Source organism: Panthera leo, chromosome C2 (assembly GCF_018350215.1).
Source record: "Panthera leo isolate Ple1 chromosome C2, P.leo_Ple1_pat1.1, whole genome shotgun sequence".
NCBI lineage: Eukaryota > Metazoa > Chordata > Mammalia > Carnivora > Felidae > Panthera > Panthera leo.
In genome coordinates this window covers 64,894,279-64,918,637 of record NC_056687.1, presented here as the reverse complement: position 1 = coordinate 64,918,637, position 24,359 = coordinate 64,894,279, and the positions used below count along the sequence as shown (strand labels likewise).

Genomic DNA, 24,359 nt, shown 5'->3' with positions numbered 1-24,359 from the left:
GGAAAACAGTATGGAGATTCCTCAAAAAATTAAAAATAGAAATACCACTTCTGGGATTGCTCTATTTATCCAACAGAATTGAAATCAGGATCTTGAAGAGATATGATCATTGGAGCACTGTTTTCATAATAGCCAAGACGTGTAAATAATATAAATGTCAATCAACAGATAAATGAATAAAGACAATGTGGTACATACATGTAATAAAATTCTAGTCAGTCTCAAAAAAGAAGAAAATTCTGCAATATGTGACAACATGGATGAATGAGGACATTATGCTAATTAAAATAACCCACTCACAGAAAGACAAATACTGCATCATTCCACTACATGAGGTATCTAAAGTGCAAAGTCATAGAATCAAAGAGTGGAATGATGGTTGTCAGGAGCTTGGGGCAGGGGAAAATGGGGAGTTACTAATTAGTGGGCATAAAGTTTCAGTTAAGCAAGAGGAATAAACTGTAGAGATTTCCTATACAAAATTATACCTATGGTCAACAATAATGTGTGGTACACTTAATAATTTGTTAAGAGGGTAGATCTCATGTTAAAAGTCATTACCACAATAAAATTTTATTTTTTTTTTGGAAAATAAATGGAAAAGACAATCAACAGATGCCAACTCCAAGATGATCCAATGTTGAGGTTATCAGATAAGTGTTTTTAAAGCACCTATTATAACTGTGTTCAGTTAAGTAAAGTCAAACATACTGGAAATCAAAGAAAATATAAAATATCACAGAAAATAAATACAAAATAAAGAAAACTGAAAAGATATTTTAGAACTGAAAAATAAAAAATTCACTGGATGGGCTTAAGAGCAGAATATAGATGACAGAAGAGCCAGTGAACTTGAAAATGGAGCCAAGGAGTTATTTGATCTGGAGAGCAAGAAAAGTTAAAAGAAATGAGCAGAATTTAGGGATCTGTGGGATAATATTAAAAGGTCTAATATAAGGTTAATTTGAGTATCAAAAAGAGAAGAGGAAAATAGAGTATGGGGCAGGAAAATACCTGCCTGAGCCAACTTCCAAAACTTGGTGAAAGGTGTAAATTTATAAGATTTAAGCAGCTCAGGGGTGCCTGGGTGGCTCCGTCAGTTAAGCATCCAACTCTTCGTTTCAGCTCAGGTCATAGTCTTGTGATTCATGAATTCAAGCCCCACATCGGGCTCTGCACTGGTAATGTGGAGCCTGCTTGGGATTCTCTGTCTCCTTCTCTCCCTGTCTCTCCCTGGCTTGTGCTGTCTCTCACTTTCTCTCTCTCTCTCTCTCTCTCTCTCTCTCTCTCTCTCAATAAATAAATTTAAAAACACCTTAAAAAAAAGATTCAAGCAGCTCAGCTAACTCCCAGAATTATGAATTCCAATGAACATCATGATAAAACCTCTGGAAACTAAAGAAAATGACAAGATTGTGAAGGCAGCCAGAGAAAAATGGGACACTATATACAGGGGAACAACAATTTGGATGACTGTGGATTTCTCCTCTGAAACTATGAAGGCCAGAAAGTGATGAAACTACATTTTTAAGAGCTGGACAAGTCAATTCAGAATTCTATATCCAGCAAAAATGTTCTACAAGAATGTGTGATAGATTTTCAGATAAAGGAAAACCAAGAGTGTTCTCTGCCAGCAGCAAGCAAAAGAGGCTGAAAGAAGTTTTTCAGGTTGAAATGAAATAATTTCAGAGAGAAACATGGAAATTCACAAATGAATGAAAAACATTAGAAATAGCAATTATCTGGATAAATGTAAAAGATTACTTTTTTTCTCCCTCTCTCTATGTGTATACATATATACACACATATATATGTATGTGTATGTGTGTGTGTGTGTATATATATATGTATATATATATGTATATATATACATATACATATATATACGTGTATATATATATGTATATATACGTATATATGTATATATATATGTATATACATATACACGTATATATACATATACATATATACATATACATATGTGTGTATATATGTATATACATGTATATATATACATATATATATGTATATATATATATGTATATATATCTGTATATATATATACAGTGAAACGTTAGGGATATATATTGTAATTCCTAGAGTGATCATTAAAAAATAATAGGAGGTATAGCTAAAGCCAATACATAAATTAAAGTAGAATACTAAATTTATTCAAATAATCCAAGAGAAGGCAATAAAAGAGGAACAGAAGAATAAGACATAAAAAGAAAACAAATAAAATGAGAGCTCTAAATTCAACCATATTGATAATTAGGTTAAACACTGATGGTTTAAACCAGGAGGTGGCAAACTTTTTCTGAAAAGAGCTGAATAATACACATTTTAGCATTGCAGTACACAAAATATCTGTTGCTGCTGCTGAATTCACCTCCCCCTTCCCCGTCTTTCATTTACTTCTCTTCTCTTTTTCTTCTCCCCCTCTTCTCCTCCTTCTTCAACTACTTTATTTAAAAAAAATTAAAAAAATTTTTTTTAATGTTTATTTTTGAGAGAGAGAGAGAGAGAGAGAGAGAGAGAGAGAGAGAGAGAATGAGTGGGGGAGGGGCAGAGAGAGAGGGAGACACAGAATCTGAAGCAGGCTCCAGGCTCTGAGCTGTCAGCACAGAGCCTGACACGGGGCTTGAACTCACAAACCGTGAGATCGTGACCTGAGCCGAAGTCGGACGCTCAACCGACTGAGCCACCCAGGCGCCCCATTTAAAAATATTTTTTTAACATTTATTCATTTTTGAGAGACAGAGAGAGACAGACTGTGAGCAGGGGAGGGGCAGACAGAGAGAGGGAGACACAGAATCCAAAGCAGGCTCTAGGCTCTGAGCTGTCAGCACAGAGCCCAACGTGGGACTCAAACTCACGAATGGAGAGACCATGACCTGAGGTGAAGTTGGACGCTTAACCAACTGAGCCACCCAGACGCCCCAATTTAACCACTTTAAAAGGGCAAATTCTTTCGTAGCTTTTGGGCCATTTAAAAACAGGTAGCCCACAGTTTGCCTACCCTTGTTCTAAATGGTTCAGTTAAAAAGTAGAGATTATCATAAAAGATAAGAAAGACCCAACTATGTGGTACTTACAAGAGACACAATTTAAATATAAAGCATTGTTAGGTTGCAAGTAAATGGATGAAAAAATATATACCAAGTAAACTGTAAGGCTGGGCTGGCTATATTAATATGAGGGGAAATAAACTTCAATAAATAAAACTTCAAGGCAAAGAATATAACCAAGGAGAAAGATAGACATTTCATAACGATAAAAGAGTCAGTTAATCAGAAAGACATAATAATCATAAATGCATGTACCTTACAGTTTTCAGAAAATTTCCTGGCCTTAGTGTGTAGGAAAAGAGAACCCAACAGGAGCCCTGCAGACCCTTGAGTTGAGATGATGGAGCTGAAATCCTAGGGAAATCAAGACAGTTATGGTCACAGGGCAGAGTGCCAGAGAGGAGAGAATGGTACAGAAAGAACTCTGGAAATCTGCAGAGGTCCCCTTCCAGTAATCCCTTGCATATAGATCAGTGCATGTATATGAGAAAACTACCAGAGGCCATGGAAAGAACCAACCCAGGAATAGTGCCTATTACCACCAGTCAAACTAGAAAACCTCATGATTCATGGGGCATTGGGTGAAATACTCAAAAGGGTCTTGTCTCAGTAGTGGGGACTAATTAGCCCTAAACTGAAAACTGATCTGCTCCACTCTAAAAAAAAATCTTAAAAGCAAAATCTGAAAAGATCAAGCTTTTTCCAAGTTAATTAGCTAGGCCCCAAAATAAAGTCCAAGAACATTTACAGGAAAACAACAACAAAAATCCAGCACCCAGAAAGGCAAAATTCATAATTATCTTACACCAATCAAAAATTACCAGGCATATACCTACAACTAATACAATATCATGTGTCAATTATATCTCAATAAAAAAATTGCTAGGCATATAAAGAAGCAGGAAAATAAAAACAGTTATCATAACTGCATTCTCTGTTTAAAAAGTAAAGTAGAGGGGTGCCTAGGTGGCTCAGTCAGTTGAGTGTCCAAATTTGGCTCAGGTCATGATCTCACGGCTTGTGAGTTTGAGCCCTGCATCAGGCTCTGTGTTGACGGTTTAGAGCATGGAGTCTGCTTCAGATTCTGTGTCTATCTCTCTGCCCTTCCCCCTTATGCTCTTTCTCTGTCTTTCTCTCTCAAAATAAATAAACATTAAAAAAAAAAAAAAAGTAAAGTAGAGATATCAACACTCTACAAAAGACACCAACTAAACTCCTAGGGATGAAACTACAAAACTTATAATGTATGTAGTGAAAAATACACTGGCATTTTATTATTAATGGTACTTTAGACACTGCAGAAGATTAGTAAACCTGAAGACACAGTGATAGAAAGTATCTAAAATGATACAAAGGGAAAAATTTTTTAATAAACAGAGAATGAACTTCAAGTGGCCCATTATATGTATAATTGGAGTTCCTAGAGGAGGAGGCAGGGACAGAAAAATGTTTGAAGAAATAGTGGCTGAAAATTTTCCAAATAGAATGAGTCCACAATTCGTAAAAGTTCAAAGGACCACAGCACAAGATACATGAAGAAAACTGCAACAATTCACTTTAAATGAGAATATAAACTGATCAGAGTACTTTGGTGAACCTTTTGGCAGCCATCTTTTAAAGCTGAACTTATGTCAATACCCTAGGACTTAGTAGTCCCATTTCTAGGTATGAACCCAGTAGAAATGAATGTACATGTACACCAAGAAATAAGTACACAAATGTTCACTGCAGCATTGTTCATCACAACCAAAACTCTAACTCAGAATAGAAACTACAGAAATGAGGGGTGCCTGGGTGGCTCAGTCGGTTAAGTGGCCGACTTCGGCTCAGGTCATGATCTCGCGGTCTGTGAGTTTGATCCCCACGTCGGGCTCTGTGCTGATAGCTCAGAGCCTGGAGCCTGCTTCTGTTTCTGTGTCTCCCTCTCTCTCTGCCCCTCCCCCATTTGCGCTCTGTCTCTCTCTGCCTTTCAAAACTGAATAAATGTTAAAAAAATTTTTATTTATTTATTTATTTATTTTTTGAGACAGACAGAGACAGAGCATGAACAGGGGAGGGTCAACGAGAGGGAGACACAGAATCTGAAACAGGCTCCAGGCTCTGAGCTGTCAGCACAGAGCCCGACGCGGAGCTCGAACTCACGGACTGTGAGATCATGACCTGAGCCGAAGTCGGACGCTTAACCGACTGAGCCACCCAGGCGCCCCTAAAAATTTTTTTTAAAAAAAGAAACTACAGAAATGAAAAGGAATGAATATGCATAAGATGAATGAATCTCATAAACATACTGTTGATCAAAAGAAGCCAGCCGCCAAATAGTACATAATATTTAATTTCATTTACACAAAAATCTAAAAAAGCCAAACTAATCTAGAAGTCAGAATAGTGGTTATTTTATAGAAGAGAAAGGGTAGTGATTAGACTCAGGTGCCACGTGGGATTCTGAGGAGCTGGTAACGTTCTATCTCTCGACTTGACTGGTGGTTTCATGGGTTTAGCCAATTAGTGATAATTAGTCAAGATGTACAGTTTTTATCTGTGTAATTTTCTGCACGTATGCTTGAAAAGTTTTTTAAATGAAAATAGATATAGTTTACTACATTACCAAAGTAAGGGAGAAAAATCACGCAGTCATCACAATAGATATAGAAAAATAATTTGACAAAACTTAATGATTCGTGATGAAAAACTCTCAGAAAACAGACTAGATGAGAACTTCCTTAATATGATTAATAGTATCTATAAAACGGAGCAAACAGCATACTTAATAGTTAAAAAGGGAAAACTTTTTTAAAACAAGATCAAGAGCAAGCAAGGTGAACCACTGTACCTACTTCAATTCAATACTGATTCTACTGGAGATCCCTAACTAGTGTACTATATCAGTCAGTGTCCCGACAGGAAATAGATGGCACATTCAAAATAGAAGAATTAGGGGCGCCTGGGTGCCTCAGTCAGTTGAACATCTGACTTCGGCCCAGGTCTTGATCTCATGGCTTGTGAATTTGAGCCCTGCGTCGGGCTGTGTGCTGACAGCTCAGCCTGGAGCTTGCTTCAGATTCTGTGTCTCCCTCCCTCTCTGCTCCTCCCCTGCTCACGCTGTCTCGCTTTCTCTCTCTCTCTCAAAAAGGTAAATAAACATTGAAAAAAAAAGAAGAATTCAATGAAGATTCATCCAGAAAGGGTTTGTTTAAAAGAATTAGGCATAGGGGAGTCACAGGAGATAACACAATAATCCAAAACTAGTAAAAGTGGAGCTAACCTCTTAACCTCGAAGGTCAGAAGAGAGGACATTACTGGAATTCAGAAACAAAGAATCATATAAAAAGATGCCTTGAGAGGAGCAGTGACCTCCAGACAACTCAAGACAGATCATAAGGGAAAAGGCCAGGGAAATAAACCTGATTTCACCTTCTTTCCTGCTTCCAATCTTCCTCTAGGTTTCCCATTGGGTTAACCCAGCTGGAAGTCAGAAGGAATGAGAGCCTGTTGATCTAGTCCATATGGATTAGCTACTTTGTACAACAGAAAAGAGAAAAAGGTAGATCTGAAGGGATAAAGAGAAGATACATAATACATGCAGTAAGACAAGGAGGGAAAAAGGATAAAGATTGGAAAGATCAAATAAAACTGTCACTATTTGTAAATGATATGACTGTATATGGAAACACCCAAAGTATCTACAAATACATGTTTAGAATTAATAAATTGAGTTTAGAAAGGTTGCTGGATATAAGATCAACAACAACAAAAAAAAATTGGCTGTATACCTATATGCCAGGAATTAGAACATGAAATTTTTAAAAAATTCTATTTCCAATAACATCAAAATTATAAAATACCTACAAATAAGTCTATCAAAAATATATAAAACCTTTGTGCAAAGAATAAATATACTGAGACAAATTAAAGACATAAATAAATGGAGAGGATAAAGGACTGGAAACACTCATCATGTCAAGCTATTCCTTCTTCCCCAATTGATCTACAGATTCAATGAAACCCTAGTAAAAATCCCCCCAGTGTGTGCTTCTGATTGTGTATGTGTGTATGACTTGACAAATAATTGTAAATATTGATATGGGAATGGACAGGCCTAAGAATATCCAAGATATTTTTAAAGAAAAATAAGATATGAGGACTTGTTCTGACAGATATTATGACTTATTTTAAGGCATATGAATTAAGACAGTCTTGTATGGAGCAAGGATAGACAAATATACCATCAGAATCAAATAAAAAGCAGTATGGGACATATGGTCTTTTTTTTTTTTTTTAATTTTTTTTTCAACGTTTTTTATTTATTTTTGGGACAGAGAGAGACAGAGCATGAACGGGGGAGGGGCAGAGAGAGAGGGAGACACAGAATCGGAAACAGGCTCCAGGCTCCGAGCCATCAGCCCAGAGCCTGACACGGGGCTCGAACTCACGGACCGCGAGATCGTGACCTGGCTGAAGTCGGACGCTCAACCGACTGCGCCACCCAGGCGCCCCGGGACATATGGTCTTTTACATAAAAGGTGCTGGGTCAACTGGATGTCTGCTTAGAACAGAAAATGAAACTTGACCCCTCCTCACAGCCTACACAAAATCAATCCCAAATTGACTGGAGATCAATGTCAAAGACAAAATAAACAAAATTTAACTCCTCCAGCCTGCCAAAGAAATTCCACAAACTTCTGAGATAATATAGGGGGCTACGGTCAGGAGTTTGGACTAAGGAGACACTTCTAAAATAGGACAGCAGAAGTGATAATCATAAATTTAAAAGGTTGTTAAGGTTGACTATATCAAAATTAAGAATTTCTGTTTATCAAAGGATACCTTTAGGAGATAAAAAGGGAAGGCATAAAGTGGGAGAAGAAACATGCAACAAACACAACAAAGGTTTATGATTTTCTAGAATACATATAAAACTGTTTTAAATGAGTAAGAAAAAGACAAAAAATGCCATAGAAAAAGAAGTTATTTCCAAATGGCCAATAGACAAATGACAAGGTATGCAACCGCCTTAGTAATCAGAAAAAGCAGATCAAAGTTGCAGTGATTACTATTTACCCATCAAAACAGCTAATGCTAAAAAGACATTAGCATTCAACGCTTTAAAAGTGCTCCCTTCATGGGGTACCTGGGTGGCTCAGTTGGTTGAGCATCTGACTTCAGCTCAGGTCATGATCTCACAGTTTGTGGGTTCAAGCCCTGCATCAGGCTCTGTGCTGACTGCTTGCTCACGGCTTGGAGCCTGCTTCAGATTCTGTGTCTCCTTGTCTCTCTGCCCCTCCCCCACTCACGCTTTGTCTCACTCTGTTTCTCAAAAATAAATAAATGTAAAAAGAATTTTTTTAAGTGCTCCCTTCATGATAATCTAGTGAGTTGTACATGTTTTGTACATGTGTATGTGTGCTATCTTTATTGTAATAAATAGAATTAAAACATTGTTCTTTTTCTCCTGTTCCATACCTGGTACAGCATAAAACTCAGGGGGTCCTCTGGCTTTTCATAGACTAAGTTTTCAGTGATCTGCTGAGAAAGAGCATGAGGCATGGCATTATGGTTCTGAACTAAAGTAATGTGGTTAGATTATATGTGAAGAAATCTCATGCACTGACCTAGTGTGCACCATAGCCTTTTAAAGAAATTCATGTATCTCTACAAAGTGACAAATTACTTTCTTACTAGTCATAAAATCAGGCAAATTATGGTAAAATTTAGAGAAATAAAAATTTAGCAATAATAGTAATGGATACTTTTCTAGTTCCAAGATCAAACAGGTACTGAGACAGTTTTGGACAAAGTTTTTGTTTTGAGAATTCTGATTTTGCTAGACTGAGAAATTAGTGAATTAATCCCTTTATTTAAAAGAAAAGCCTTTTGAATAAATTAAAAACACTATATATCTTTACATAGAAACTTCCCTGTGAGCCATCTGATTCTAAAAAGGTGAAAAAGATATTTAGTGTTTGTAATGATAAATGAGAAAACATATACAAAACTTCAGAAATTCACTTCCATACTTTGTTGTTGTTTAATAACCCAAAACATCAGAATAAAGTATAAGCAGAATTCTCATTTGCAGGGAATAACAGTGGGGCAAGTTCCAGGTATAAAATAGTTAACATCCGTTAAATGCACCATGCCAATTATGTATTTCATATATGTTTCTATTGAGCACATATTTGATAACTAATTTTTCTTACAATAACGTTGCATTCGCAAGTATTATTTTTCCTTGGCAGATGAAGAAAATTATAGAATAATTTGAATTGTACTTTCTTCAACAGCTTTCCTCCTTCAGTTTAATAATTAGTAGTTCTTTGATTAAAGCCAGAAAACCCAGCCATTAGCACTCTCCCACAAAAGGACATTTTAAGAAAGAAAAGGCAGAGAGCAGGGTTAATGAAGTAAAATCACTCATCTCTGTTTTATATGGGGAAATTGAGATTCACTGTTTATTAATTTTCTCCAAATCACAAAGATGAGAAGTGGCAAAGTTAGGTTGAAGCTTTGGGCTAACAGATTGCATAATTTGTGCTCTTGCTTCCATACCCTACTTCTTTAAACTTAAGTTTCTCCAGTAAAGTGGATTTTTTTTTTTCTAGTTTAAATGTTTTCATTTGAGATGGGCCAGTCTTACTTTCCACCTTTCTAACCACAAAGTTACTACACGTGCACATTTTAATATACACACATGTGCCTCGTTGGTTAATAATATTAACATAAAAATAAATATGTCAGGCAAACAAAAACAAAAACCCACCAAAACCCAAAAATGTTATAAATGTGATAATCTCTTATAATTCTATATTGGCCATGGAAATGTCATAGTTTAAAAGAGGCTCCAGCCCCATCTCTGGAGGTCAAAGAATTAAAAGCAACTTTTCACTACTTCTTTTCCCCCCTAAAGAATGCAGGTTTTTAGATGGTCACAGGTTGGCATCTTTTGAAAGTATTACATACCTGGCTGAAAAAGCTTTTTTTCTCTCAAATGCCAATATTTTGTCCTTCCTTCCCAGTCTGACTCAAACTTTAACCTTTGGCCATGTTTTTCCATATCAACTAACCTGCCTGATCTCTAATCCCTCTAAAGGGCTTTACATCATGGTAAGTAGCATTCTTTGGTGTTTATCATTTACTACTTTTGGTTGAATACATCTTAGTGCATTTGCTGACTTCTCAATGAGATTATATCCCTTTTATAAACAAAGGCCATTCTTGTACCTCTAAAATCCAGGTCCAAGTTTGTTTTTTACATTGTAATTACTATAAAACTCGCTCTTAAAGAAAGGGATTGAGAGATTTACCTGGAATATTTGCAGAATGTGGTGTTTCTCCATGTATCGTAGTGCAACTTGATAAGGATCTTCGTATACGATAGGAGGGAATTGTCTCCTAGAAGTCTGACTGTATCCAAGAGGCCTCTTTCCTTCTTGGTATTCTGGAATATCATCCTGCAATAGAAATATACCCTCCACCCCCACCCCCAGAGAGTCTTTAATAAATGGAAAAGCCCCAGGAAGCTTTGTTGTTATTGTTGCTGTTTATCTTTGGAATCTGGTGTTGATGGAACCTGGACACCAGGAATTGGAGATAAGATACATTATGATGACAAACCTGGCTGATCCTCCTGACAATATAATGCACCTCAAGTCCCGGGAACTACCTAAGGTATCTCCAATCTACTTCAAATACTTTTCCCTTCACAAGGACCTCCAATTGACTCCAAATTCCTTTTCTTTGGTAGAAGCCCAGGGAAGGGAAATGACTTAGCGCCCCACAGTAAGCAGCAGAACCAAGACTCATGAATCCTGGTTCACTGATCCTTCCTGAATGGCCTTCCAGTAGCAGAAGACGCAACCCATCTATTTCCCACCCTTCTCCTGCCCTTCCTGAATAAACCATGATGTGTAGGTTTATTCCTCATCTTTGATCCAACATGCACCCTCCTCCTGTCCTGCCCCCATACCACCACACTAGGCCCCTGGCTTGGCCTCCAATTTCCCAGGTGGTATCAAATGCCCCTTTAACCTACAGGCTTGGTTTCTATGGCTTTAGTTTTTTCTTGACCGATGGTATAGTCCAGCTTGGATGAGATACAGGGAAATCTCTGGGAATAGGCTTGGTCTTTTGCTTGGAAGTTACTGGTGCATCTGGTATTAAATGAGTCAAATGCTTGCAGATTGGTTACACTTCCTGTGTCAGTTTCAGTTGAAACTGGGGAACTGTCCTGGTCTATTCCTCTGGCCTCAAATTTGCAGGGTTCTACTCTGAATTCAGCTTCTTTGGACTCCTTATTGTCACCAGATTGCGTAAATATTCTGTCATCATACTGGCCAGGTGCTCCATAGTCAGCCAGATAGTCTTCTCTGGGGTAATTCTCTTCATCCATTAAGTGGTCAACCTTGTAATAGTCACTGGAGTCAGTCTTGTCCACTGTAAGGTGATCAGCGTTATTTTCAGCCTGGTCAGCAGTTTGCTGTTCAGCTAGTTCAATAGCTTCCTCGCATACCTCGTGGTGAGTCTTTATAGACGTTCTGGAGTCAACCTGGTTAGACGGTATATAGCCAATCGGTTCAGAAGTTCTTCGTTTAACCAGGCCACACAACCTGCTGTCAATCTGTTCAGAAGTTCTTCGCTCAGCTTGGCTGGACATTCTGTGGTCAATCTGTCCAGAGGCTCTTGGTTCAGATGAGACAGACAATCTATGGTCAATCTGTTCAGAAGTTCTTTGGTCAGATTGGTTAGACACCCTACTGTCAATCTGCTCAGAAGAACTTCCTTCAGTCTGGTTGGACATTCTGCGGTCAATCTGTCCATCAGCTCTTCCTTCAGCCTGGCTGGACCTTCTGTGTTCAATCTGTAGGGAAGTTCTTTGTTCACGCAGAAGAGACATCTGGCTGTCATGATGGGCTTGGCCAGATGTCTTCTCATACATTCTTTGGTCATCCTGATCAAATGCACCACCCTGAGCAACATCAGCACGGTTGTATGTTCTGAGATCAGCCTGGTCAGATGTTTGGCCACCAGTGGGTTCATATACTTTATGGTCATTCTGTCCAGACACTCTTTGGGCAGCCTGCTCAGCCCTTCTGTGATCATTCTGGTCATCTACCTCTTCTTCATGCTTGTTCTGCCAGTTGTCTTCCTGGTTGTCTGTCCTGCTGTCATCTGGGGACTTGGCTGTGCTTTCAGGTCCCAAGGACTCCGGAGGAGCCTCTTTGAGAGGTTCTTCCATCTTCTGCCCTGCTGGTCTAGGTTGCCAGACGCTGTGGGTCTGGCCGAGCTGGTCGCCTAGGTGACCTTCAGGGGCGCGCACGTCGCTGCTCGAGGGCTTTGTTTGGCCTCGGCGCGCAGGCTCTTCCGGGTGCGCGGGCGCCGCCCCTGCCCGGGTCTGGGCTGCCTCGGGCCGCTGGTGCCGAGTCCGCTGACTCGCCTGCGGACACGAGCGCCGGGCGGACGCCTTCTCCTGAGAAGAGGTGATAACCACACGTGGCAGTCGCCACCGCCCAGCGGCTAAGCTCGGGGCTCTGAATCGGTGCCCCAGAGTGGTACCCGCAGCGTTCTAGTGGAGGTTCCCGGCGGGTGCGTGAAACCTGACCGCCCAGGTACCGCCCCTCTAGTCGCGGGCGACGTGTTAGCGGAGGAAGCGGCGGCCGATCGCGTGGGGGCAGCATACTCCCGGTTGCCGCCCAATCAGATCCACGCTTGGTCGGAAGACCCTGGTCTTTTCGCAGGTGCTCCTGTAGGGTGTTAGTGCACTGTGCTAGCGAATGGTTCTGCTGAATGCTCTTCGGCTTTAGGCTCTCGTCGGCGTTGTAGTGACGAGGCCAAACGTTGTGTTTTTTCCTATTAAATTCTTAAAACCATTTTTTAATCCTGCCTGTACCAACAGTGCCCGTACCGTTTTCAGTGTACCAGGAAAAGAGTTTTGCCCTTCTAACACCCGTGTTGGCAAAGTCAGATGGGTCTTTCCTCACAATACGCGTGTAGAGAGGAGAGGTTTGCTCTCTTCCCCACCTTCCCCACCACGCACCTCTGGGCGTTCATTGCTGCAGGATCATCCTCTTCTTTGTCTCCAGGGACAGATGAGCAGCTGTTTTCCTCCCCTTTGGGAAGAGCTGTCTTGGCCGTGGAAACTTGGGGCTGTGAAAGCCCCAAGGTATGGTTTTTTGTTTATTTGTTTTGCGGAATTAGACATACATGGCTGGAGGTCTAAAGGGAAGAGAGGAGATCCAGTGAGAAATGGGTTCTAAAATCACCCCCATTTAACTGACTTATAGCAGAAGGGATTAGGGCCCAGAGTTCCAGAAAGAAAGGGAGTAAGAAAGGGGAGAGGGGATAGGAGGAGCAATACTTAACAAGTGGGGAATTTGCACCTGGTGGTGATGGCCGGTGGGGTCTGGGTTTTGAGATCTGGCCCGTCCTTTTTTTTTTTTTTTTTAATTTTTTTTTTAACATTTATTTATTTTTGAGACAGAGAGAGACAGAGCATGAACAGGGGAGGGGCAGAGGGAGAGGGAGACACAGAATCGGAAGCAGGCTCCAGGCTCTGAGCCATCAGCCCAGAGCCCAACGCGGGGCTGGAACGCACGGACTGCGAGATCAGTGACCTGAGTTGAAGATGGACGCTTAACCGACTGAGCCACCCAGGCGCCCCTGGCCCGTCCTTTTTGAAATAAGTGTTAAGAATCCACTCCAGGCCAGCATGCCCTCTACTTTCAGGAGTAGGACAGTATAGAGGTGGTAGGTGATGAGACATTTGTCTGACTCTTCAAAGCCTGAAATCACTGAGGCAGACCAACCATTGGTAGTATAATACCAGATATGCCGTTAGTATGAGTTTAATTGCATTCAGTAATTAGAGATATGCTTAAAATCTAAATGCAAATAATTGTGATCAAGATATGAAAGGGAGAATGGGTACCATTGATGCCACACTTAGGAGTAAAAAGAAGACTCTAGGTATACTGAAGTAATATCATTTATGTAACAGTATCTAGAACATAGTAGGTGCTCGAGATGTGTTTGTTGAGTGTAAATATATGAAGGATCTACCTCATTTATTTATTTAAAAGTATGTGGAGTGGGGCACCTGGGTGGCCCAGTCGGCTAAGCTTTGGACTTCTGCTCAGGTCACAGCTCATGAGTTTGAGCCTGGCATTGGGTTCTCTGCTGTCAGAGCAGAGCCCCTTCCCTTCCTGTTCCTGTCTCCTCTCTGTCTGCCCCTCCCCAGCTTGTGCTTTCTCTCTGTCTCAAAAATAAAAACATTTAAAAAAATGTGTGGAGCAAGTAGACTTTGCATTTGTAGTAAAATAGGTGATAGGCTATGGTTTACAATTTCAAAGGGGTATTGGTTTTGTAGATGTGTTTTTCTATTTATAACAAATTTAATCACTGTAGAAAAGTAAGAAAAACAAGCATAAAGAAAAAAATTGAATTCCTCAAACACCCAAAGGATAACCTTTAACATTTTAATGTATATCTTTGTAGAATTTCCCCATGCAAATCTATATATCTAATAGCTGTAGTTATGTGTATATTTTACAAAATGGAATCAAACTGTGCAACTGTTATATAAAGCGCATTTTCATTTAATATTGTGGTATAAATGTTCTTCCTTGTCAATAAATGTAATCTAAATTAAAGAACACTGGCTTTTGGAGTCAGACCAAGTTTGTTCTAATTCTGTATCTGTCATTCGCTAGATTGTTGAGCTTGGGCAAATCTCATTATTTCTCTGAACCTCAATTTTCTCATCTTCAGATGAAAATGGGAATAGTGTAATAGCTCTCAGAGTTCTTGTGACAACTAAATGAGATAATATATGTAATTAGTTCATATGTGCCTCATAAAGAGTAGCTATTTTAAAATTTATATGTCATCTATTCTATGAATTTATTTTGTTGCTTTTAACAGTGCTGCCTTGACCATCATTATACAGACATTTTACAAGCTTGTCATGTTTTTTTCCTTAAGATGAATATTTAGTTGTGGAATTGCTTGGCTAAGGAAATGTGCTCATTCTGGTTTTTGGAAAGTACTATATTTTAAAATGTCCTTCAGAAAAATTGAGCCATTCTATGACTCCACCAGTAATATATGGGAGTGCTATTTCTCTATACCAATGCCAATTCTGTATATATTTTTATTTTTGCCCATCTGATAAGTGAAAAATGGTATCTTGTTTAATCTGTATTCTTTTCATATGTTTAATGGCTATTTGTTTTTGTTTTTGGTAAATGTCCTAGTCATGCCCTTGTCTTTTCCTTATTGATTTGTGACAACTTCCTGTATATTAAAATTTTAATTCTTTATTATATAAATTGCAAATAAAGTTTCCTGTCTTGTTTGCCATCTAGAAGTTTGATATATTTTTTTTTATTTTTATGGAGTAAAATTCATTTTTCTCTTTGTAGTTTTTAACTTTGGGTCATGCTTACAAAGACCTTCCCTGTCTCTCAAGATAACATAAATGTTCCCCACCTGTATTTTTTTTAGTACTTTTCAGTGTGTGTGTATTCTTTTTTACTTCCATAGAGTTAAGTGTACAAAACTTAAGTGTGAAGCTTGATGAATTTTTTTTTAATGTTTATTTTTGAGAGACAGAGACAGAGCACAGGCAGGGGAGTGACAGAAAGAGAGGGAGACACAGAATCCGAAGCAGGCTCCAGGCTCTGAGCTGTCAGCACAGAGCTGGATGTGGGGCTCAAACTCATGAACCGGGAGATCGTGACTTGAGCTGAGGTCAGACACTCAACTGACTGAGCCACTTAGGTGCCCCAAAGTTTGATGAATTTTTATGTATGTATGCATCCATGCATACACCATCCAGATCAAGAGATAGACTGTTTCTAGCATTCTAGCAGTTAACTACTGTTCTAATCTGTGTTTCCATAGCTTAGTTTCTCTGATTTTTTTTTTTTTAATTTTTTAACGTTTATTTATTTTTGAGACAGAGAGAGACAGAGCATGAACAGGGGAGGGGCAGAGAGAGAGGGAGACACAGAATCTGAAACAGGCTCCAGGCTCTGAGCTGTCAGCACAGAGCCTGACGCGGGGCTCGAACTCACGGACCGCGAGATCGTGACCTGAGCCGAAGTCAGACGCTTAACCGACCAAGCCACCCAGGCGCCCCAGTTTCTCTGATTTTTGAACATCATACAATATGACTCTTGTTAGATATTATTTATGATTGCTGAGCAGTATTCTATTGTATGATTATACTACAAACTTCTGATGTTGATTGACATTGGATTGTTTACAGCTTGGAACTATTAAGAACTTTTTTGGTGTGTGTCTTTTGCTGGACATAAGTGCTTATTTCTCTGGAATATACCACTGTATAGGATTCCTGGGTCATAGAACAGACTCATATTTGACCTTAATAGATACTGCCAGACAGTTTCCCAAAATGGTAGTACCAGTATACACTCTCACCAGCAATGCATAAGAGTTCAAGTTGCTTTGCATATTTGCCTTTTACTGTTGGCTGTTCTGGTTTGTTGGTACTCAGTGGAGTTTTCATTTGTATTTCTCTTATGACTAATGATGTTGAGCACTTTTACAGATACTTATTGGCCATTTGGATGTCCTTTTTTACAAAGTGCCTGTTCACTTCTTTTGCCCATTTTTTATATTGGATTGTTTGTCTCATTCTTATTGATTTGTAGGACTTATTTACATAGCATGCTTGTATGTATGTGTTTGTATTTTTTAAACCCTTAAAGCTTTAAGTATTCTGTATTTTATTTTGGTAGATGGTCTGTGATAGAAATCTCACCTAATCTTATTTTTAAAAGGTTATCTAGATATTACAATGACATTTTTTTTTGAAAAAAAAAATTTCTCCATTGATTTAAAATACTAGCTTTTCCATATAACACTCTCTAGTACATACTTGAGTCTATTTCTGTACACTTCACTCCTGTTTTGTCAAGAAAAAATGATCTAGTGTTTCTCTCAGACTGTTTTTTGGTTGTAGGTTTATAACATATGATAATATCTCATAGAACAAATTCCCTTTCATTTTTTTCTTTAAAAATAATTTGTGAGTACTTCATATATTCTTCCAAGTAACTGTAGGATATTTTTGTTTAGTTCCAACAATGACATCAAAAAGTTTGTTGGGATTGTTTAAAAATTCAAGAAAAGTCTTCTAGGTCAAGGATATCTGTGAGTCTGGCTTGCTGATGTTGTTTCATTGATCTCTGTTATGGGCTGAATTGTGTTCCCCCCAAAACTCATATGTTGAAGCCCTAAAGCCTGTAAAGGACCCTGGAGATAGGGGCATTAAAGAGATAATTAACCTTAATCATTGGGGTGGGACTCTAATCCAATCTGACTGTTGACCTTGTAAGAAGAGGGAAAGATAGGGGGAGGTGCTCACACAGAGAAAAGGCCATGTGAGGTTGATTTTTCTTTTCCAATTGGGATGCCTTTTATTTATTTTATTATTTTCTTGCCTAATTACTCTTGCTAGGACTTCCAAGAAAATGGTGAATAGAAATGGTGAAAGTGGGCATTCTGATCTTGTTTCTGATCATAAGGGGAAGGCTTTCACTATTGAGTATGATATAGATTTTTCATCCAAGCCCTTTATCACATTGAAGAAATGCTCTCTGTTCCTTGTTTTCTGAGTATTTTTTTTTAATCAGGGAAAGGTGTTGAAATTTAAAAAATATGCATTAATTGAGATGATTCTATGTTTTTTCTCCTTCATTTTATTAGTGTGATATATTACATTGATTTATTTTTGTACGGTGAACCATCTTTGCGTTCCTAGAGTAAATCCTACTTTGTCACAGAATGTGATGGTCTTAATATGTTTCTGGATTCAGTTAGCTAGTATTTTGTTGAGGATTTTTACATCTATATTAATAAGAGATATTAGTTTGTAGTTTTCTTGTGATTGTCTGGCTTTGATATCATGGTTATGCTGGCTCATAGAATGAGTTTTAAAATGTTCCCTCCTCTTTTATTCTTTGGAAGAGTTTGAAAAGGCTTAGTGTTAATTTTTCTGTAAGTGGTTGGTAGAATTTATCAGTGAAGTCATCTGTTTCTAGATTTTTTTTTTCTTCTAATTTTTGGGAGATTTTTTGATTCAACCTGTTTATGTGTTATAGATCAGTTGAGTTTTTTTTTTTGTTTGTTTTGTTTTTTCCTATTTCTTCTTGAGTCTGCTTTGGTAGTATATTTCTAGGAATTTTTCCTTTTTATCTAGGTTGTCCTGTTTTTTTTTTTTTTTTTTTTTTTTTTTTTTGGCTGTATAGTTGCTCATAGAATTCTCTTTATAATCCTTTTTACTTCTGTAAGATTGATAGTAATATCCCCACTTTCATTTCTTTAGTTATTTACTACTTGTCTCTCTCTTTCTCTTTGTCAGTCTAGCTAAAGGTTTATCAGTTTTGTTGATCTTTATTTTAAAAGACCCACTTTTGTTGACCCTCTCTATTATTTTCCTATACTCTATTTAGTTTATCTCTGCTCTATTTTTTAGAATAGAATTTTGTTTCATCTTTTAGATTAGGGTTTAGTTTGCTCTTCTCCTTAAAGATCTTTAAGTTATAAAGTTAGTTTACTGATTTGAGATCTTCTTTTTTTTTTAATTTTTTTAATGTTTTTATTTATTTTTGAAAGAGAGAGAGACAGAGCATGAGCAGGGGAGGAGCAGAGAAAGAGGGAGACATAGAATTTGAAGCAGGCTCCAGGCTCTAAGCTGTCAGCACAGAGCCCAATGTGGGGCTCCAACTCACGAACTGTGAGATCATGACCTGAGCCGAAGTCGGACACTTAACCGACTGAGCCACCCAGGTGCCCCTGAGATCTTCTTTTTTAATTTTTTTTATTTTTATTTTTATTTTTTTTAAATTTTTTTTTTTTAACATTTATTTATTTTTGAGACAGAGAGAGACAGAGCATGAACAGGGGAGGGTCAGAGAGAGGGAGACACAGAGTCTGAAACAGGCTCCAGGCTCTGAGCTGTCAGCACAGAGCCCGACGCGGGGCTCGAACTCACAGCCCTCAGGGACCGTGAGATCATGACCTGAGCTGAAGTCGGCCGCCCAACCGACTGAGCCACCCAGGCGCCCCGAGATCTTCTTTTTTTAATGTAGGCATTTATAGCTGTAAATTTCTTTCTCAGTAGTTTATTTCCAGCATCCCATATCTTGGTATGTTGCGTTTTAGGTTTCATCTGTCTCAAGGTATTTTCATCCATCTCAAAGCATTACATTACTCTTGTAATTTCTTTGACTCATTGGTTTTTTAAAAGTGTGCTGTTTAATTTCCAAATATTTGTGAAATTTTCAGTTTTCCTTCTGTTATTGATTTATAGCTTCATTCCACTGTGTTCAGAAGAGATGCTTTATATGATTTAAAGCTTTTAAAATTTATTAAGACTTGATTTGGGACTTAATATATAGTCTATCTTGGGGAATGTTCCATGAGAAGAATGTATATCTGCTATGGCTTGGTGGAATGTTCTTTATATGTCTGTTAGGTCTAGTTGGTTTATAGTGCTGTTCAAGTCTTGTATTTTCTTTAAAAAAATTTTTTTTAAGTTTATTTATTTATTTTGAGAGAGAGAGAGAGAGAGAGAGAGAGAGAGAGAGAAAGTATATGCATGAGCACAAGTGCAGGAAGGGACAGAGAGAGAGGAGAGAGAGAATTCCAAGCAGGCTCCGTGTGCTGTCAGTGCAAAGCCTGATGTCGGGATCGAATTCACAAATTTGAGATCATGACCTGAACTGAAATCAAGAGTCGGATGCTTAACTGACAGCCACCTAGGTGCCCCAGGTCTTGTATTTTCTTATTGATCTTCTGTCTAGATATTTTATCCATTGGACACTTTGTGTCAGTTCTTCAGGTAGCCCTCAGACAAGTCAAAACACAAGCAGAATTCTTTGATAACAGGTGTGCTCTGCTCCCTCTGGAATGAGGGACTATGATCTCGTACTTGAACATGGGCTTCTGTCTTCAAAACTGATGCTGAGTTGAGGAGCAGAGCAAGGACAAGTAAAAATGCTGCAGTGGTCTCCTGCTGTTTGTAAGTTTCCCCCTTGATTCAGCATTCACTTGATTGCTATTATCTTTGTCTGTTTTCCAGAGTTCTGAAAAAGTTGACTGAGATTTTTTGCTCATTTTTTAATTGTTTTTGTGGAAGGATGAGCCCCTGGAGCTACCAACTCTTATCACTTTTACTGACATCACTCCCTACCTGCCCCCACCCCCTTAAAGTTTTGAAAATGGCAACTTGTATATCCACATCAGATGCTTGGTTTCTTTTGAAGAATTGAAAGTATGTTACTACTGAGCCCATAGTTCCACAGATCAACAATTGCCTGGTGAGGAGCAGTTGCCCAGTTTCGCCTGCACTTTCCCTCCTGCCCCTTAATCATGTAAGTTACCTGATTGGTTTCTCCACCCATTTTAATTTTCAATCTCTTTAGTATTACATATCGACTACAAGCCTAGGCCTTGAGCCAGATAAAACTGGATTTGAATGTTGTCCTGACCATTTAAAGACTGTGTGTCCTTAGAAAAGTGACCTGTTCTCTGTGATCTTTAGTGTCTTCATTTGTAAAATGAAGAGAAACATAATTACTCAATTTAGTTATTGAGATAAGTGAATAATATAATATTTATGAAGAATTTAGCCCAGTGCCTAACATGCAGTAAGTAAATAATAGTTGTTAGGAGTTTTAATGTAAATTTATTAAAGTCATTTTTTATGTTCCTTGGTAATGTTTGGAATTTTTTTCTTATATGTTGAGTATATTTGTTTAAAAATGTTATTCTTATATAATTTGTGAATTTTATCGTTGTTGTGAATTGGATCTTTTTTTCCTACTATATTTACTAAATGGCTAATGCTAGTATGTAGGAAAGATAATTTTGGTTTCTCTTTTCTCCTGCCATTTTTTAAATTTCCTTATTAAATTAAATAGATTTTCTGATTAGCTTCATTTTTCTTTTTGTTTTTTTAGTTTCATTTTTCTTGATACACATTGTAATGATAATTTCCCCCACCTTTATAATATTTATACTCTAATTCTTTTTTTTTTCTAATATTGACTAGGACTACAAAACAGTGTTAAATAATAATGAGGATTACAGATGTCATTTTATTCCTGAATATAATGGGAATGTCCCAGCAAGTGCAATGCTTAATTTTGGTTTCAGATATATACATATATATACATACATATGCATATACGTGTGTATATATATATATATATATATATATATACATGTATAAATATATATGAATATATATAGAACAATTTCTATGATGAAGTTTCTTTCTATTTCTATTTTAGAAAAAATTTTAACTGGCTTTTGAATTTTATCAAATAATTCATAGAATCTATTGAAATAGTCATATGATTATCTCCATTAACTTATTCATGTAGTTGCATCCATAGACTTTTTTTTTTAACGTTTGTGTATTTATTTTGAGAGAGAAAGAGGATGAGCAGGGGAAGAGTGGGGGTGGTGGGGTGGCGGGGAGAGAGAATCCTAAGCAGCTCCACACTGAGTGTGGAGCCTGATCCCATGACTGTGAGATGACGTGAACCAAAATCAAGAGTGGATGCCTAACCAACTGAGCCACCCAGGTGCCCCACATCCATGGATTTTTAAATGTTAAATCAGTTATTCATTCCTAGAATAAACCTTACTTGGTCATCCTATATTTGTCTTTTAATACAATTCTGAGATCAGTTGCTAATATTTTATTCAGGATGTTTATATTTTAGTAGTTGATCTATTGTTACCCTTTCTTGTTTTGTATTTGTAGACTTTTGGCATTAGTATTATGCTAGCTTTATAAAATGATTTTAGAAACTTACTATCTTCTTCTGTGTCCTGGGACAGTTTATATATGAACTATCTGTTCTTCAAGATTTTCCAAAACTCACCTATAAAATCACATGGTCTTTGGGGCGCCTGAGTGGCTCAGTCGGTTAAGCGTCCGACTTCAGCTCAGGTCACCATCTCGCGGTCCATGAGTTCGAGCCCCGCATCGGGCTCTGGGCTGATGGCTCAGAGCCTGGAGCCTGCTTCCGATTCTGTGTCTCCCTCTCTCTCTGCCCCTCCCCCATTCATGCTCTGTCTCTCTCTGTCTCAAAAATAAATAAACGTTAAAAAAAATTAAAAAAAAATAAAATCACATGGTCTGGTTTCTTGGGGTGTGGGGGTTATGGTTGTGGTGTATACAGATCTCTTATAGGTTTTCCAGTTACTGTAGGTTTTCCAGTATTGTATGATTATTGGTCTACTTAAATTTTTTCCTTATACTTTAAAATTTTTTGATGATTCAACTTAGAAAAATATTGCATTTCCTTTCAAATTTATGATTTATTGAGGCTAAGTATTTTCTTAGACTGTTACTTCAATCCCCACATATGTTTTTAATTTCCAATATTGAGTCCTCTCTCTTTCTTGATTATATTCAGTTATACTTTCTTTCTAGTATGTTTTAATGTTTGTTTAAACAGTCTGTTTAAAGAAACACCTCTTTTGTTTATCAAGTTTATTGTGAGTTGTTTTGGGGTGTTGAGGCTGTAATGTAACAGACAGTGAGTTTATAGTTTTGCGATCCTCTGACCTGTAATATCTAACTCTGTGGGGTACCAGGATCACTAAATTTGGAGTGTACATCCATGATATACAAAAGGATTCGTGGGGAGCCTTCTGCAACTTCTCTTTATTTTTATGCTGCTTATTTATTGATTTGTGAGCAAACCAAAGTGAAAGTAACTTTGAACTGAGTTCAAGGTATCATATTTGCCTGTCCTTAAACCCAGTTGAGAATCTGTGGTTTGGACTAGAGAAGATAGTTTTTTCTTGTTTTTGCTTTGTTTTGTTCCTTTTGGTTGGTGTCTTGGAATTTCTTGCTCTTTAAGCATGAAGCTAAATGTTTTAAACATACTTAATTATGTATTTTTTAAAAATAGTTTTATTAACATATAAAAAAATACCATACCACAAAGTTAACTCACTTAATTTGTATTCAGTGGTTCTTTAGGATATTCACAGAGTTTTGCAACCACACCACAATCTAATTTTAGAGAATTTTTAACACTCTAAATAGAAATCCTGCACACATTAGCAGTCATTTCACATTTCTCCCCTACTTCACCCCAAACCTGGATAATCACCATCCTATTTTCTGTATTTTACCTATTTGGGACATTTCACAAAGATAGAATCATACAATATAATGTATGTCTTTCACTTAGCATAATGTTTTCAAAGTTTATCAATGTTGTGGCATGTATCAATATTTTATTTTCTTCTTAGTGCCAAATGATTTTTATTATTTGGATATACCACATGTTGTTTATCCATTCTTCAGTTGATGGACATTCACATTGTTTCTACTTTTTGGCTGTTATGAATGATGCAGCTATGAACATTCATGTACAAGTTTTTGTGTGTATATATATTTTAATTTCTATTTGCTATATACCTGGGGTGGAATTGCTGGTCATATGATAACTCTCTGTGTAATCTTTTGAGGAACCACCAAAACTGTTTTCCAAAGTTGCTGCACAATTTTACATTCCCACCAGCAGCATATGAAGGTTCCAATTTCTTCACAACCTCATCAACACTTATTATTATGTGTTTATTATGTTAGCTTTATTAGTGGGTATGAATGGTATATCTTTGTGGATTTGATTTTCATTTCCCTGATGGCCAATGATGTTGAACATTTTTTATGTGTTTATTGGTCATTTGTGTATCTTCTTTGGAAAAATTTCTATTCAAATTCTTTGCTCATTAAAAAATATTCTTTAATAAAATTTTAAATTTATTTTTGAGAGACAGGGACAAAATGTGAGTAGGGGAGGGGCAGAGAGAGAGGGAGACACAGAATCGGAAACAGGCTCCAGGCTCTGAGCTGTCAGCACAGAGCCCAACATGGGGCTTGAACCCACAAACCATGAGATCATGACCTGAGCCAAAGTCGGATGCTTAACTACCTGAGCCACCCAGGCGCCCCTGCCCATTTTAAATTGGGTTGCTTGTCTATTTATTATTGGATTGTAAGAATTCTTTAAAAATTTTTTTTTTTAACATTTATTTATTTTTGGGACAGAGAGAGACAGAGCATGAACGGGGGAGGGGCAGAGAGAGAGGGAGACACAGAATCGGAAGCAGGCTCCAGGCTCTGAGCCATCAGCCCAGAGCCCGACGTGGGGCTCGAACCCACGGACCGCGAGATGGTGACCTGAGCTGAAGTCGGACGCTTAACCGACTGAGCCACCCAGGCGCCCCAAGAATTCTTTA

At 37.8% G+C, this 24,359-nt stretch overlaps 2 protein-coding genes across 11 annotated transcripts in view; one reads left to right on the top strand and one right to left on the bottom strand.

Annotated features, from left to right (window-relative positions):
- Positions 1-12,430, bottom strand: part of TEX55 (testis expressed 55) — a 31,842-nt gene extending 19,412 nt beyond the window's left edge. For both annotated transcript variants that reach the window (XM_042955430.1, XM_042955431.1), the window contains exons 1-4: positions 11,098-12,430; positions 10,370-10,534; positions 8,529-8,591; positions 3,324-3,422 (exon numbers count right to left, since the gene is read on the bottom strand). In XM_042955430.1, coding sequence (XP_042811364.1) covers positions 3,324-3,422; positions 8,529-8,591; positions 10,370-10,534; positions 11,098-12,300 — 1,530 coding nt within the window. In that variant the 5' untranslated portion in view covers positions 12,301-12,430. The remainder of the gene's footprint in view (positions 1-3,323; positions 3,423-8,528; positions 8,592-10,369; positions 10,535-11,097) is intronic.
- IGSF11 (immunoglobulin superfamily member 11) overlaps positions 10,662-24,359 on the top strand; it is a 194,492-nt gene continuing 180,794 nt past the window's right edge. The window contains exons 1-2 of one of the 9 annotated variants that reach the window (XM_042955435.1): positions 10,662-10,733; positions 13,145-13,224. The gene's annotated coding sequence lies outside the window, so the exon portion shown is untranslated. The other 8 variants (XM_042955437.1, XM_042955440.1, XM_042955439.1 and 5 more) reach the window with 8 other exon arrangements.